Genomic DNA, 16,314 nt, shown 5'->3' with positions numbered 1-16,314 from the left:
GGTAAATTCTATCATATTATGGTCACTTCCTCCTAAGGGTTCCTTCACCTTAAGCTCCCTCGTCAAATCTGCCTCATTACACATCACTAAGTCTAGAATTGCCTGTTCCCTAGTGGGCTCCACCACAAGCTGCTCCAAAAAGCCATCTCGTAGACATTCCACAAATTCCTTTTCTTGGGATCCACTACCAACCTGATTTTCCCAGTCTACCTGCATATTGAAATCCCCCATGATCACTGTAACCTTGCCTTTCTTACATACCTTTTCTATCTCCTGGTGTATCTTGTGCCCCACATCCTGACTACTGTTCGGAGGCCTGAACATAACTCCCATTATGGTTTTTTTACCTTTGCGGTTCCTCAACTCTACCCACACAGATTCTACATCATCTGACCCTACATCATTTCTTGCTATTGATTTAATTTCATTTCTTACTAACAAAGCCACCCCACCCCCTCTGCCAACCTGCCTATCTTTTCGATAGGATGTATATCCTTGGATATTTATCTCCCAGTCCTGATCCCCTTGCAGCCATGTCTCCGTAATGCCCACCACATCATACCTGCCAATTTCAATCTGCACCACAAGCTCATTTACCTTATTTCGTATACTGCGTGCATTCAGATACAACACCTTCAGTCCTGTATTTCCCGTCCCCTTTCTCATTGTTGTCCCTTTATCTGATGTGCTTGAAGTTAGATTCCTAGCCCTTTCCAAACACTCTGTACTATTTTGTGTTCTGGAGATTTTAATAGCCTCTCCTGGGCTCTCCTTTCTTTTCAGTTTTTTCATAATTTTCCATGAAGTTGAATTCACCCCCCCACACGCTAACCTGCTGCTTTGTTTCCCATTAGTCATACTTCTTGGAGTTTTACCCTTCCTTCCCCACCAGTTGTGAGCAATTTTGGGCACCATATCTCAGGAAGGATGTGCTGGCCCTGGAGAGGTTCCAGAGGAGGTTCACGAGAATGATCCCAGGAATGAAAGGCTTAACATATGAGGAACGTTTGAGGACTCTGGGTCTATACTCGATGGAGTTTAGAAGGATGAGTGGGGATCTGATTGAAACTTACAGAATACTGAAAGGCCTGGATAGAGTGGACGTAGGAAAGATGTTTCCATTAGTAGGAGAGACTAGGACCCGAGAGCACAGCCTCAGAGTAAGGGGAAGACCTTTTAGAGCAGAGATGAGGAGAAACTTCTTTAGCCAGAGAGTGGTGAATCTATGGAATTCATTACCACAGAAGGCTGTGGAGGCCAGGTCATTGAGTGTATTTAAGACCGAGATAGATAGGTTCTTGATTGGTAAGGGGATCAAAGGTTACGGGGAGAAGGCAGGAGAATGGGGTTGAGAAACTTATCAGCCATGATTGAATGGCGGAGCAGACTCGATGGGCCGAATGGCCTAATTTCTGCTCCTATGTCTTATGGTCTTATGGTTTTATGGACGGTGTTAGGTACCCCATGGTATGGGGCTCGACTGGTTATAGCCATCACTTCACGACTACAATTGATCTTAGCCAAAAGGCCGAGAAGCGATAACCAGGTTGATGGCCTTGCCTTCAGCTGCTGAGACCCTAAACCTTGGAATTCCCTACCTAAATCTCTATGCACCCCCTACTTCCCCTCCCACATTTAAGATATTCCTTAAAACCTGCCTTTTTCACCAAACCTTTGGTCACCTGCACTTGTCTCTGTAGCTCGGTATCATAGTTTGTTTGACAATGTTCCTGTGAAGCAATTTGGGATGCTTTACTATATTAAAGGTGCTATATACATACAATTAATTGTTATGCTGCTAATAAGATATGATGAAATGGGGTGGGAGGAGGGTCAAATGGAACAACATGGGCCAGTTGGGCTGAATGGCCCATAGATTCTATATAAAACATTCCAGTAACTATGTCGGTTTAATTTCTGCAGCAAAAACAAGCTGTACACAAAGTATTGCAAAGATTTTATTCTAGTCCTACAGCTAAATTGCTGCAATCTTATGACAGTAAAGTGCAATTAAGGGTTCTACACAATGTTACTTTTTTCATTCCAAAGGTGAGTATTTAATGTTTTCCAAAAGATTATTGAGCATTCACACCGGCTAGTAATATGTTTGCATTTAAAATAAGCGATATAGGAATCGTTTAAAGCTTAATTGAATTTCAATAAATAATTTCTGCTTCTTGAAGTAGCTTCTTCAACAGCTCCAAAACCTTCCGTTTGTGATTGATCAGTTCCTGACGAAGTTGAACAGCTTCTTTTTGCACCTCAAGGATTTTCTCTATCAAATGAATGACACTCAGACTGTCCGTGCTGTAGAGTTGTGCTACGGTAAGAAAGAAGTGTTTAAACAGCAATGCCACTTAGGGATTAGAACATACTGCAGGTTTCAAGTTAATTCAAGTTCATAATATTAATTTTAATATTTTGTTTATATTCTACCCACATATTCCTTGTCCAAGAATCTGCTTGTAAATGCTTGCCCTTCTCAAGGGCAATTAGGGAAGGGGAATAAATGTTGGCTTTGCCAGCGATACCCACATCCTGTGACTGAATAAATTTAAAAGTCCCAATAATTCACTTATTTACAATTATCAATGATATAAAGTTTGAACAATGAAAATTTAAATATATTTGCTTATTAATTTACGAACAATAGGAAATAGTCAAAGGCAATTGTAACAAGGGGGAAATGTCTCTTGAAATAGGCTGTGGTGCTCACCAAAGGAACCAGCAAGGCCCCAAGATTGTGCACTGGCTGATAACGCAAATAATGGGCTCCATATGAGTGAGCTAAGGTCACACAGGCCCTGAGTTTGAACGCCGCTCTATGCTGAGTCATCTGAACAGTAGTTGGAATTGCCAGCAGCACTGCTACCTGGGGAGGGGGAAATGGGCAGAATTCCCACCAAGAATCCTCTTCCGTGATTCCTAGTGGAAACTTGGGCCAATATTTTCAATTGCCAGTGAGGTCAGGAAGGGGCGTGGGCGCGATTTGAAATCTCATTCACGAAGGACAGTACATGGATCCCGCCGCCACTGGAACGTGATGCAATTCTCAAAGGGAGGGCAGGAGGGAGTAATGGGGAACCTGCTCTCCTCCAATTAATAGCCCATTAGCTCTTTGAGGCATTTATTTAGATGGCTGAGGAGGGCCAGGATGGAATTTTCAAAGTTGAAATTGCTGAATCTGAATACTCTAGTGCGCATTACTGAGCAAGCTGTGGGATTCAAAGTGAGGAGAAATTAAAGTTTTCTTTTTTTATGAAAGATTTCAAGAGTTGGGGGATACCGCACCAGATGGTGCACTTTCCCTTCATTTGGCCATTTGGTTACTTTTGTGCTCAGTGAGGCTGCTGGCCCACAAAAATGCTGCCTCCTCTCCTATGCAAGGCAGCAGCAGTCCCCATCATGGCTGCCATCTGCCTTTGCGGTTCATGGTCTATATGTAGCTCCTGCCTCCTGGTTACACTTGGTGCCACCAATTGGTTGCTGAGCTCACCTCCGGCTCAATTAGGGCATTTACATTTCAAGATAGTAGTGCAGGATTGGGACCCTGATTTGGAAATTATATCCCTGGTGTCAGCTAAGGACAGGATCAGCATGGTTATGGTACTGTTATGGTTATAAATAGCAGCTTGTTATCATTGACCAGGCTAACGCATGAAGACTGGCCATTTCAGCAAATAGCTGGAAAGCCGGTTACAGCCATGGAATTATGTTTCACTCTATAGGAGTCAAAGCCTTCAGGAAGAGAGAGAGATGAAAGCACTTGGTACTTCAAATTAAGATTTATTTCCCTTTCAGAAAGGCTTTTATTTCAGGGCTCCAATCTCAGTGGGGAACATCACAATGCTTATCAGTGAGTGAATCAGCAAGTTGTAAACAAAATTAGGTCTCGTTTTTGGTCATGATTCTAATCAGGATACTCATTCATTCGAACCCACCATGCATTCTGTCTGGGTTAATTTTTGGAAACAATTTTAATGTTTGCGATTAAAATGCCACTGTTTCAAAAGTCTTGATATATTATTGCATTTTGGACTTTTCTTTGGTATTCAATGCTAAAGATTACTATTTTTTAAACTCAGATTTAAAGGGACACTATGGGGGTAATTTTAAACCCCCAGGTCAGACAGTGGGGATGGAGTTAAAAATAAAAAAAAACAGCGAGAATCCCCCAACTCACTTCCCATCTCTTAGTTATTATCTAGACCTATCATCCCTGAAAACTGATAGACAATGTATCATAATTGCATTAAAGAATTCACTGCAATCCTCTTACACTGCATAATTGTTGTGTTTACATTACTCAGCAATTGTGCTTATCCTCCTTCCAAAAAGAAATCAACAATTCCCTTTTAGTCTTGTGTTTTTTGAGCCAATTGTAAGCAGATTGTAATCTAACGTTAATCACTTTTACAGAAGCATCCTAATTGAATAACTATTTGTTGCTATTAATATTATTTGTAACCCTTACATTATTGCAAATTCCATTCTAATGTGAAGAATACAGCCTTTTGGAGAAATGCACTTTGATTTCAACTACATCCTGCAAAGAAACAGGTTGATATGACTGATGAATTGTTTTATAAACTTACTCTGATTCAGAAAGCAGTGAAGTGGTCTAATGCTACCTGCACAAAAAAGACAATTAAAAGACATTGTCATTTCTGCTAAATCATTAAAAAAAAGTTTTATTTTTACTTTAACTGAAAAACATACAAATCATGAGAGCACCATTCATGCAATGAAAATTGGGTTGGCATAAGACACCATGACAATTGCAGACTATTTCTCCATAAAATGACCAAGAATCCTCTTTAACATTCCATTTCATCTGTTATTCTAGTGAACCATGTTCATAAATAATCTTCAAAAAATCCACTTGTCAATCCCTGACATTTTGAAATGTTTGCTCATATTGAACATCCTGGTGAAATAATAATATGCAGATCTGATTTGAACCCTGGGAGAGGCTTCTAAATTAGTCAGTAACATCAAGGTTGTAACTGCCACTAAAAAACTTCTCTATTATTCATTATTACAGCAAGTGCTCTAGCTGTTACTAGAATGTTCTTTAAAAGGGATGGATTTAGCATTGATTTCTTCATTTGGGAGGGATGATGTAATGAACTTGATGCACGGATAGGTTTCTTACTTGAAACAGATAACTTTATTTACAGAGCTCGTTTAAAAGCTACATGCTTGAACCAGGCCTACGACTAGGAAGCTCCACCCCTCGGATTACCCGCGCTTAGGACTCATTCGTCAGTATAATCACGTGACCCATAAAAGCAATAGGAAAGGTTATGCCTACAATCATTGCATTTCCTCCCCCTTTAGTTTTTTCACATTTCCTATTTACAAAGAATATTTTAATCCACAACATATACATATATACACAGGTCATGTGATTAAAGATTAAGTCTTTGAGGTGGTTTTCTAATTCGGTTAGAGCGGCATAGTGCTACCACTTGAAATTCTCCCACTGGATTGACATGATCAGGAACTGCAGCATCAGGTACATCCTTAGAAAGTGGCAGTTCAGGATTAGACAATTCAACAGAGACATCAAGTATGTTTATTCTAGGCCAATCTGTCACCTAAGGGATTAAAGGTTCGACATCAATTACAAGCGGAATAGCTGGTTGTTTGAATGTCTCTCTACTCCTTAGATGGTCCACATGTGTTCAAATAATCCAGTCTTCAGCTTGGAATGACAAGGGTCCAGTTTCAGAGACAATTACACCCAAAACCCAACTAGACCCATTTCCAATATTCTGCATGAAAACTGTATCTCCCATAGTAAATCTTCGAGCTTTGCTATAAATATTGTGATTCAATTTTTGACTACTCTGATACTTCTCAACCTTCCGCTCTAAGTTTGGAAACACCAGACTTAATCTTGTACATAGGCAGCATTTCATCAATAATTCAGATGTCGTTGAACCTATAGTTGCATGAGGAGTCATACGATAATTGAGAAGAAACTGTGAAAGTCGAGTTTCTGGAGTACATTCGGATAACCTCTTCATCCCTGATTTGAAAGTTTGCACTACTCTTTCAGCTAACCCATTTGATGAGGGATGATGTGGTGCCGTTTTAATATGCTTAATTCCATTTAAACTCATGAATCTCTGAAACTCTGTACTAGTGAAGGCAGTACCGTTATCCGAAACAATGACTTCTGGTAGGCCATGTAGACTAAAACATTGGCCAGCTTTTCAATAGTTGCGCTCAATGTCGGTGGTCTAATTTCATACACATCCATCCACTTAGAATGTGTATCGATGATCAATAAAAACATTGCACTTAAAAATGGACCTACGTAATCAATATGTAGTCTAAATCAAGGTTGACCAGGCCACTCCCATGCAGTGGAGCTGAAACGGGGAACTTCTGTTGTTGCTGACACTGAAGATAGTGCTTGACCATGCTTTCAATGTCACTGTCTATGCCTGGCTACCAGACATATCTTCGCACAAGAATCTTCATCTTTGATATGCCTGGATGCACACTGTGAAGCTCTGTCAAGAGTGGTTCTCTTCTTTGCGAAGGGACGATGACGCTTGATGTCCACAACAAGATTCCACCTTGACAACTTAACTCTGTTTTACGGCCATCCAGCTCTAGTTATAGGTATGCATGGCTCATGTTCTGTTTGGTGTAGGATTTGCCTCCTGCAAGCTTTGCTTACAAGTCTTCTATCCTCGGGATAGGATATTTAGCTAGTTTGGCTGCCTTGTACACAGTCAATTTGTAGTCCCCACAGATGCAGGTTTCATCACAGGCACTCTGGGCGCTGCCCATTCCAAAAATTGGACTGACTGGATTATTCTAGCTTCTCTAAGTGGTACGATTCTGCATCAACCTTCTCTTTTAGGGATAAGGCACAGGTCTGGCCTTAAAGAACTGGGGTGTTGCCTCCAAATCTACATATATTTTTGCTTGTAATTCTTTTATCTTTCACAATTCATCACTAAATACGCTGTCGTATTTCCTTAACAGCTCAGGAATTCCTCCTGTTCTCACTTGAAATATTTCTGACCAGCTTAATTTTTTGTAACTAGTCACGGCCCAGAAGACTAGGTCCTTCACCTGTCACTATGATCACTGGAAGCTGGGCTGTCTGTTGCCTATATGACACAGGTACTGTGGTGATGCCCTTTACCTCCAGTGTAAGTCTTCAATTGAGCCGCGGTTTGCTCCAGATTCAGTGGCTGGGTACCTTCATTTAGGTATTTAAATGTGTGCTCTCCCACCACTGTGGTTGAGGCTCTTATGTCTACCTTCATGACTAGAGGCTTCCCATTCACTTGAGGAGTGATGCCTATTGGTTCAGTTTTTACTGCTTTGACATTGTATAGGGAATAGATATCAGTATCAGCAGCTTCATGTTCAATCACATTGTGCATTTCAATCATCTTGGTCTGCCTGATGGGCTGTCTCAATTTCGCCTTGCATTGCTTTATAACCTGCCTTTTTTTGTGGCAGTAATGGCATTCTTCCTCCTTGAATCTGCAGGTTTTTGATACATGGTTACCTCCACATCTGTAACAGATTAACTTCGGAGTCGTTGCTGAAATTCTTCCACTATGCCTTTTCGTTTTTGGAGCAGCAGAGCCTGTCTCCCACTTCGCTGCCGTCTCTCTGGTTTTCGAGCCACACCCAGCGGTAGGTTCCCACCCCAACTGAAGAATGGCGCTATGTTACACACCCTGTAAGGCTGCAAGTCCCTCACAGCACTTTCCATGGTTAGCGCTATTTCCATGGTATGCTTCAAATCGACGTTAACTTCTGCAAGTATGAATGGCGTCATCGTGAATGCTGTAAACTAACCGATCCCCCAACATATCATTGAGTGTGTCTCAGAAGTCGCAGTGCTCAGTCAACTGTTTCAACCTTGCTATATAACTTGCGATGAACTCTCCCGGGGCCCTTACTCTAGAGTTAAACTTAAACCTCTGCATTATTACCGATAGCTTTGGCTGAAAATGTACCTTCACGAGATCTACCAGTTCGTTAAAAGATTTAGAATTGGGTGCATTCGGAGTCATCAGACTGCAGATGAGGTTATATGTCTCACTACCACAGACACTCAATTTATTTCATTCGCCACAAAATAAAAACCTAGGCGCTCTACGTATTGGCTCCAATCTTCCATGGATGCTTCATAACGGTCGATTCTGCCAAAGAATGGCGTGTCTGGAGAGTATACTTTCCTTTCTTTCCTTAAGAACTGATGTACTCATATTCACAGGGTGAGGTGCAGTGTCGGATCTGTCCCATCCTCATCGCCAAATTTAATGAACTTGATGTACTGGGCAGGTTTCTTACTTGAAACAGATAAGTTTATTGCAGACCACTTTTAGAAACTACATACTTGGACCAGCTCCATGACTAGGAAGCTCCACCCCTCAGATTACCCACACTTAGGGCTCATTCATCAGTGCAATCACATGACCCCTAAAGGCAGTAGGAAAGGTTATACCTACAATCACTATAGATGGATAGCCAAAGGGATTCTCCAACAGGATATAAATCATACCTTATGTCTTCAAAACATATATGAAGAAACATAAGACCATAAGACGAAGGAGCAGAAGTAGGCCATTTGGCTCATCGAGTCTGCTCCGCCATTCAATGAGATCATGGCTGATCTGATAATCCTCAACTCCACTTTCCTGTCTTTTGCCCATACTCCTTAATTCCCTTACTGATTAAAAATCTGTCTATCTCAGCCTTGCATATACTTAATGACCCAGCCTCTATGGCCCTCTGCAGTAAAAAATTCCACAGATTGACTACCCTCTGAGAGAAGAAATTCCTCCTCATATCTATCTTAAATGGGAGACTGCTTACTCTGAGATTATGCCCTCTGGTCCTAGGCTCTCCCACAAGGGGAAACAACCTCTCAGCATCTACCCTGTCAAGCCCCCTAAGAATCTTATATGTTTCAATAAGGTCGCCTCTCATTCTTCTCAACTCCAATGAGTACAGGCTCAACCTACTCAACCTCTCCTCATAAGAAAATCCCTCCATGCCTAGGATCAACCTAGTGAACCTTCTCTGAGCTGCCTCCAATGCCCGTATATCTTTCCTTAGGTAAGGGGGCCAAAACTGTTCACAGTATTCTAGGTGTGGTCTAACTAGTGCCTTGTATAGTTTTAGCAAGACTTCCCTATTTTTATACTCCATTCCCTTTGAAATAAATGCCTTCCTTATTACCTGCTGAACTTGTATGCTAGCTTTTTGTGATTCATGCACAAGGACCCCCAAATACCTCTATGCTGCAGCTTTCTTCAGTCTTTCTCTATTTAAGTAATATTCAGCTCCTCTATTCTTCCTGCCAAAGTGCATAACCTCACATTTTCCCACATTATGTTCCATCTGCCAAGTTTTTGCCCACTCACTTATCCTGTCTATATCCCTCTGTAGACTCTTTGCGTCATCCTTACCACTTGCCTTCCCACCTATTTTGTGCCATCCACAAGCTTGGCAATAGTACATTCATTTCCCTCATCCAAGTCATTAATATGTATTGTAAATAATTGTGGCCCCAGCACTGGTCCCTATGGCATTCCACTAGTTACAGGTTGCCATCCTGAAAATGTCCCCCGTATCCCACTCTCTGTCTTCTATTAGTTAGCCAGTCCTCTATCCATGCTAATATACTACCCCAAACACCACCCTTATCTTATTACATAGCCTTATGTGTGGTACCTTATCGAACACCTTTTAGAAATCCAAATATATTACATCTACTGGTTCCCCTTTATCTATTCTGCTTGTTACCTGCTCAAAGAATTCTAATAAATAAGACATGATTTCCCCTTCATGAAGCCATGCTGACTCTGCTTGATTATATTATGCATTTCTAAATGCTCTGCTATTACATCCTTTATAATAGACTCTAACATTTTCCCAATGACAGATGTTAAGCTAACTGGCCTATTTTCTGTCTCCATCCCTTTTTGAATAAGGGTGTTACATCGGCAGTTTTCCAATCCTCTGGGACTTTTCCAGAATCTAACAATTCTTGGACGAATCCACTATCTCTGCAGCTATTTCCTTTAATATCCTAGGATGCAACCCATCAGATTCAGGTGGCTTATCGGCCTTTATCCCCATTAGTTTCCCTAGTACTTTTTCTCTAGTGATAGTCATTGTATTTATTTCCACCACCCCCCCTACCTTTTGCCTCATGATTATTTAGCATTTTTGGATTGCTATTAGTGTCTTCTACAGTGAAGACTGATGCAAAGTATTTATTTAACTCCTCTGCCATTTCCTGGTTCCCCATTATTATTTCCCTAGCCTCATTCTCCAAGGGAATTATATTCACCTTGACCTTGCTCTTCCTTTTCATATATTTAAAGAAGCTCTTACTGTCCATTTTTATATCACTTGCTAGTTTACCCTCAAAGTTTATTTTCTCCCTCTTTATTATTTTTTTGGTCGTCTTCTGTTGGTTTTCAAAATTTTCCCAATCCCCTGGTTTACCGCTAATCTTTGCCACCTAGTATGTTTTTTTTTCACTTTGATACTATCCTTAACTTCCTTGGTTAACCATGGTTGGCTTATCCCTTTCCTACAATCCTTCTTCCTCACTGGGATATATCTTTGTTGCGAGTCATGAGATATTTTCTTAAATGTCTGCCATTGTTCATCAACTGTCTTTTCTGCTAAGTTCCTTTCCCAGTCCACTCCAGCCAACTCTGCCCTTATTCCTTTGTACTTCCCTTATTTAAGTTTAGGATAGTTGTTTCCAAGCTAAGTTTCTCACTCTCAAACTGAATGCTAAATTCCACCATGTTATGCACTGTACGTGTAATTTATAAGCCCAGAGATTGTTTTTAAGTGGTTAACTGAGTGTTGCTTTGGGGTTTTTGAGTATCAACAAGACCATATGCTTCTCTGTCCATATTTTAAGAATACTTAAGATGGAGTTTTGTGGCCTTAATTTTAGTGAACCCCGTCCCCAATCGACAGGCAGGAAATGGTGCAGCAAGGATTAAATTTTAAATGTCTAATTCTCAACTCTAACTTGCCTCATTCCCAAATACCATAATTTAAATGATGGCAACTCATCGCAATGATTATGCTCCTGTCTGCAGACAGGTGGGAAGCACATGAAGAAAATGCAAGTTAGTGTCCTGGGATTTGATTAGACAATATCCTCAGGTGTCCCGACCATCGTGAAACTCACCAGCTGCTTGCCCATCAAACGTACTCAGTGTGTCATTGCCTGTCATGGCATCAGCATCCGTTGTGACATTTGATTGTGCATTCTCATGGGATGTGAGCCCCATTGATATAACTTCCCCCTCTGTAGGTAGAGAGTTTTGCACTTCATGTGAAGTACCTGGAGAAAAGAAGAAGGGGTGAAGACTTCATAATGGTGATAAGCCAAAGTAAATTTGAACATGAATCATTTGACCATGATGGTTGAGGTGCTGAAATTGACTGAAGGTGCACTTGGTTGTGGAGAATGAGTCTAAACTAAAACCAGTCACCGTGTTCCGCTGAGCTGTCAATCTCATATCCATTAATGCTGCCTTATCTCTAGTAACTCCTCCATGGACAGGCACACTTCCCCACAAACCTGTGGTCCTCCACCTGTTCTGGCTCTCTCTCTAGCATTCCATGCTCTCTTCTGAAAAAAGGAGGTTTCTGAGTGGCTAGCAAGGGTGTGTACTTCTTCTGGAAGCAGTGCATAAGCTGAAAGGGAAATTCGGACAGATTTTAAGGGAGTGCGGGGTAGGGGGGTGGGGTGGTGCGCCATGCATTTGCAGGAATTGGCTGCCTGTGTGAATTGAGCTGATCTGCTTAGAGCAGGTGCAGGTTGAGCAACTTGGAGTGAAGAGGATGAGGATGGGATGGGTGACAGCAGTGATGGGAGGAAGCGAGGGTGAGAGCTGGTGCAGCGTGTCCTTGTGTTCAATGGTGGGGACAAGATGGAGCGAAAGCAAGTACATTTCAAGAGATGATCATGAAGGACCTGCACTGACCTGCCCTGACTAGTGAGTTTACAGATACGTTTCCTGCACTGAATCCAAATTTTTGGCATCACACTCTGCTGCTAGCTTCCTGAGTTGCCATGTCCTCTTAGTTATGGCATTAGATTTCTTTTCGCTTGTAGGGAAAAGCTCACCTCTTCAGGCCCTCCCAGCTACTGTGACCTGCAGGAAGGCATCGGAGAAGATCCGTTCACTTTACAGCCATCTCCAAACTTAGTACTAATGGTGTACAATCGATGTAGCGTAAACCCTCACTGAGTGAATCCTACCTTGAAGAGATGGGCTTGAAACTATGGTGGGGACCTGGACTGGAAGTTGTATCATTTACGTGGGTTGGAAACCCACTGTTACATAGATGGGCTGGAAAACCAGGAAACATTGTGGGATTAGGGGCGGATAACAAATGCCGAACTTGCCAGCAATGCCCACATCCCATGAAAAAATAAAAGTGGTGCCAAGCCATTAAAATTGGCCAAGACTCCACATCTCAGAAAGTTGCAGACCTGCCCCTGTTTCTGCAATGGCCTGTTCGTCCCAACCTCCACTTAATATAGGGGCCACACTATGGATCTCTTTAACGTTCAGCTACATACAAGTTATTTCAGTCACTCATTAATAAACTTATCATTATCATTGATATGGCTTCTCTAATAAATCTTGGTGCTTCATGTATGTCCCAAAGATCATATTTTAGAAACAAATTTCTAAAATAGAAAAAAATAACATGCCAAAACTCCCTTGCAGCAAATAACTGAATATCTATTAAATACTAAAAAGGAATGTTCAATCTAATTGTAAAAAGAAACTCCTTTGTTTAACACCGCAGAGAATTTGAAACATCTAGTCGGAAAGTTAATCCCAAATAAATAAACTGAATTGTTGTTTCCTCACGAATAAATGCAAATGAGTCAAAATTGTCCCATGTGATATTTAGTAATGAATATATAAATATGCTTGCATGAAATTTATCTGTCAGTTATTTTAGCTAAGGATTTCAAATAATAAATATAATCAATGTTTGATCTATGTGCTGAATTAATAAAGAAAAAACACATACCATTAGGTGGTTTCCCAAATTGTCCCTGCAAAAAAAAAGGTTAATTTAATACATGCAGCACACAACTGGAAGCATGTTTCTTACAATTTTAGGAATGATGTTATGAAAATGTGGCATTGCTTAGGAGGCCTCCCAACTGGTTCTGCCTATTAGGAAACTATGGGTTCACTGTCAATGATGATGTGAGGGGATGTTCTCCGAGGCCTTCCTACAGGTCATGGTAGCTGCGAGGGCCGTTTCCCTACAAGCAAAAAGAAATCTGATGCCATAACTAAGAAGACATGGTATGGGGAGGTAATGGCATAGTGGTATTGTCACTCAGATAGTATTCTCGTGTAATTTTCTGAGGTTCAAATCTCACCACAGCAGATGGTGAACTTTGAATTCAATAAAAATCTGGTGGTTGTAGTTATATGATGGTGACCGTGAAACTGTTGCTGATTGTTGTAAAAGCCCATCTGGTTCATTAATATGCTTCCCTTCCTTTAGGGGAGGGAATCTGGCTTATGTGTGACTCCAGACCCGCAGCAATGTGGTTGATTCTTAAATGCCCTCTAAGCAAAGGCAATTAGGGATGGGCAATAAATGATGGCCCAGCCAACAATGCCTGCATCCCATGAACGAATATAAAAAAAAATTCCCGGTATGTGTATAGCCCCCTGCGTTTATAAAATTGGCCATCTTATGTACAGTAGACCCCTCTTATTAACAGGCTCCATGTACCAATCTGCTAGGCTATTAAAAGCTCCTGAAACAAATGCCAATTAAAGCCACACATCAGCAACAGAATATATTAAAACAGTCAGAACATGTTGGAAATGTATCGACAATGTGGTCAAATTTATGTTTATTCTCCTGGATTGTCCTGTAATTAAATCCCAGATAACACAATTAATAGGCATATAACATTTCCAAGCCTACAACCTCAATTTAGGAATAATCCATTTGTTTAATGGTTAATGCCTTGGTCAAACTAAAATAGAAAGGGATTTATACAAACGTGTCATGTGTTTATTCACTAATACCTCTAACAGTAATTTTTAGACTTAGGTTTTAAAAATGAAAATATTAATAAACTTACTGGAACTCTCCATCTTCCTTTGTTTATTGCCTAGAAATTCAGGAGTGCTGGGGAATGGGAAAGCGAAGCATACGTATCCCATTCCAGCTGGGTGTGACCTGAACCTTCCAAGCTATTCAGATGTGAACCTCATAAAGTTAGGGAAATGCAAAGAAAAATTGGGTCATTGCTAATGGCACAACAACTGTCCAGCAAGTTGGTTGTTGAGTCAGAACAGGGCCACAGTTCTGGTCAGGACAATCATGAGGGGGTATGGGGGTGAAGGAGAAAGTTGTGAGCATTGGCTAGGTGCTTTAATGTGGGATTGGGAGGAGCCATCATATGCAGGTTAGTTATTAATCTTTTTGTAGGGTGGGTTTCCCTGAGAGCAACCTGCAAAGGTGTTTTTTAGCCTGCCATTTGGGGCCTTAGTGCATGACATGGTGCCTGAGAAATGGGTGTTACACATCCAATTTTTAGTCCCATGTGTTTTGTGTTTTCAAACCACTGATGGAGCTGAATCTAGGGAGCAGATATTGAAGCAGAACCATTTTAGAGACAATCCTTACAGTTTCTGGATTATCATTAAAAACCTCTCGATATTCTTCAGAAGAACACTTTTCCTCAATGCATTCTCTTTCCAGGTTATCAGGTAATAGCTCCTCCAGACCAACATTAGCCCTCCGGATCCGGGACAGGAAGGTACTGGCAAGTGATTTCTGCAAAAACACTAAATCATAGGGGGAATGAACATTCCTCAGGTTGCAAAAACCAGTAACATTGTTATTGCACATGTGGAAATGTCTTCTTTTCGCTGCCTCTAGCAGAAACGTAACTGTAAAAATAATTACGCTGAACTCCAGTGAGCCACATGACTCAGGGCTATTCCAATGTTATTCTGTAACGAGCCAGTAGGAGGTGCACACAAAGAATTTGAAATGAACCAATTAGTCATTAATTTACCCTCCTTGCACCTTCATAAGAACATACGAAATAGGCACAAGAGTAGGTCATAACTGACCCTCACGCCTGCTCCACGTTAAAATAAGATGACAGCTGATCTTCTACCTCAACTCCACTATTTTGCCCTACCCGCTATCCCTTGATTCCCTTCCCTTGCCAACCAACGTAAGAAAGTCCCCATGTGAGATAATGTGAGCAGAGACCTAAATCCTATTATACCATGACTGAATATATAATAGCACATTTACTGTCCCTGATGGCAAAGCAGTCATCAAATAAATGAGATGCAACTTCTGATTTCAGAGGGCCTGAGAGCCTCCAAAAGAAATCATTTCTAAGTTGCTTCTGGGGGCAGATTCTAACTGCAACATAAATATGGTCATCTCATATCTGTGTTTGGTACCGACTGGCAAAATGAAGATCCAGCCAACTCATTTTGTCCTCAGTTTTTGCTGAAATGCTGGTCAGATACCAAAGATTTTTAAGGGTGTTTGTCAAACCACAGGCACCAGTTTGAAGCCAGTACCTACTTAGGTGGAGAGGTGTTAGACCCAAATTATATAGTTATTTGTCATCATCTCCAGCAATGGAAAATGGAGCTGAATAGCAGTTCTACATAAATGTTAACAAAGAAGTTGTCTTTTTCCTGATATATTAATACGTTCTTTGGACTACCTGAGAACTTCTTAAACATCATGTTGCTTCAATATAACTACAACCAGTATGAAGCCAAAGTGGTGTGAGATTACTTCTCCAAAATGGTTTCATGTCACTTGACTAAATTCGATTGGTTCTCTACGTAAAATGTATAATATAAGTGGCCTTCAGTTTCTGTCATGATTACTGCACTGCAAGTGCTCCAGCACTACATAAAGTCACTGAAAATAAGCGCTACACATGGCACATACTGTATCGGCGACACCAAAAATTACTTTCAAGTATACATTTAACTAATCAATTACTAGCGAGACTTATGAATGAAAAGCATAATTACAAAAACCGCCTCTCTTAAGAAATTGTCTCAGTAAATGTTGATAAATCACAATTATAATTACTTACAGCAGTTCGTCTGATAGGACCAAAAGAGGACCAAAAAGATATTTTCGTACTTCAAAATGAAATTCATGTCAATTTCAAAAGCTGAGAAACAAGAAGATTTTGCACAATCCTGACTGTTGTTTGATTATTTGCAATGTAGCTCACAGTTTTTACTTAAT

General features: G+C 40.8%; 1 protein-coding gene across 2 annotated transcripts; it reads right to left on the bottom strand.

Annotated features, from left to right (window-relative positions):
- Positions 1-1,930: 1,930 nt before the first annotated feature.
- LOC144683489 (uncharacterized) lies at positions 1,931-16,314 on the bottom strand. 2 transcript variants are annotated; one of them, XM_078546547.1, is made up of 5 exons: positions 16,157-16,314; positions 14,704-14,864; positions 13,075-13,099; positions 11,207-11,362; positions 1,931-2,320 (listed from the first exon to the last, which is right to left on the bottom strand). In XM_078546547.1, exons 1-5 carry the CDS (start codon positions 16,221-16,223, stop codon positions 2,157-2,159), a joined length of 573 nt encoding a protein of 190 aa, XP_078402673.1. In that variant the 5' UTR covers positions 16,224-16,314; the 3' UTR covers positions 1,931-2,156. The 2 variants fall into 2 exon arrangements, with proteins under 2 accessions (XP_078402673.1, XP_078402674.1); XM_078546548.1 differs by lacking the exon at positions 1,931-2,320 and adding an exon at positions 4,716-5,600.

This window comes from Cetorhinus maximus, chromosome 8 (assembly GCF_964194155.1).
Source record: "Cetorhinus maximus chromosome 8, sCetMax3.hap1.1, whole genome shotgun sequence".
NCBI classification, from domain to species: domain Eukaryota; kingdom Metazoa; phylum Chordata; class Chondrichthyes; order Lamniformes; family Cetorhinidae; genus Cetorhinus; species Cetorhinus maximus.
The sequence above is the reverse complement of the archived record's forward strand: the minus strand, read 5'-3'. Positions and strand labels throughout refer to the sequence as shown.

Excerpts from the sequence above, each read along its gene's own strand:
- LOC144683489 (XM_078546547.1), bottom strand. The coding sequence starts at position 16,223 with ATGAATTTCATTTTGAAGTACGAAAATATCTTTTTGGTCCTCTTTTGG. Across the intron at positions 11,363-13,074 it reads ATTTGGGAAACCACCTAATG|GTACTTCACATGAAGTGCAA; the intron begins GTATGTGTTTTT and ends TCTTTTCTCCAG. Across the intron at positions 2,321-11,206 it reads GTTTGATGGGCAAGCAGCTG|CACAACTCTACAGCACGGAC; the intron begins GTGAGTTTCACG and ends TTCTTACCGTAG.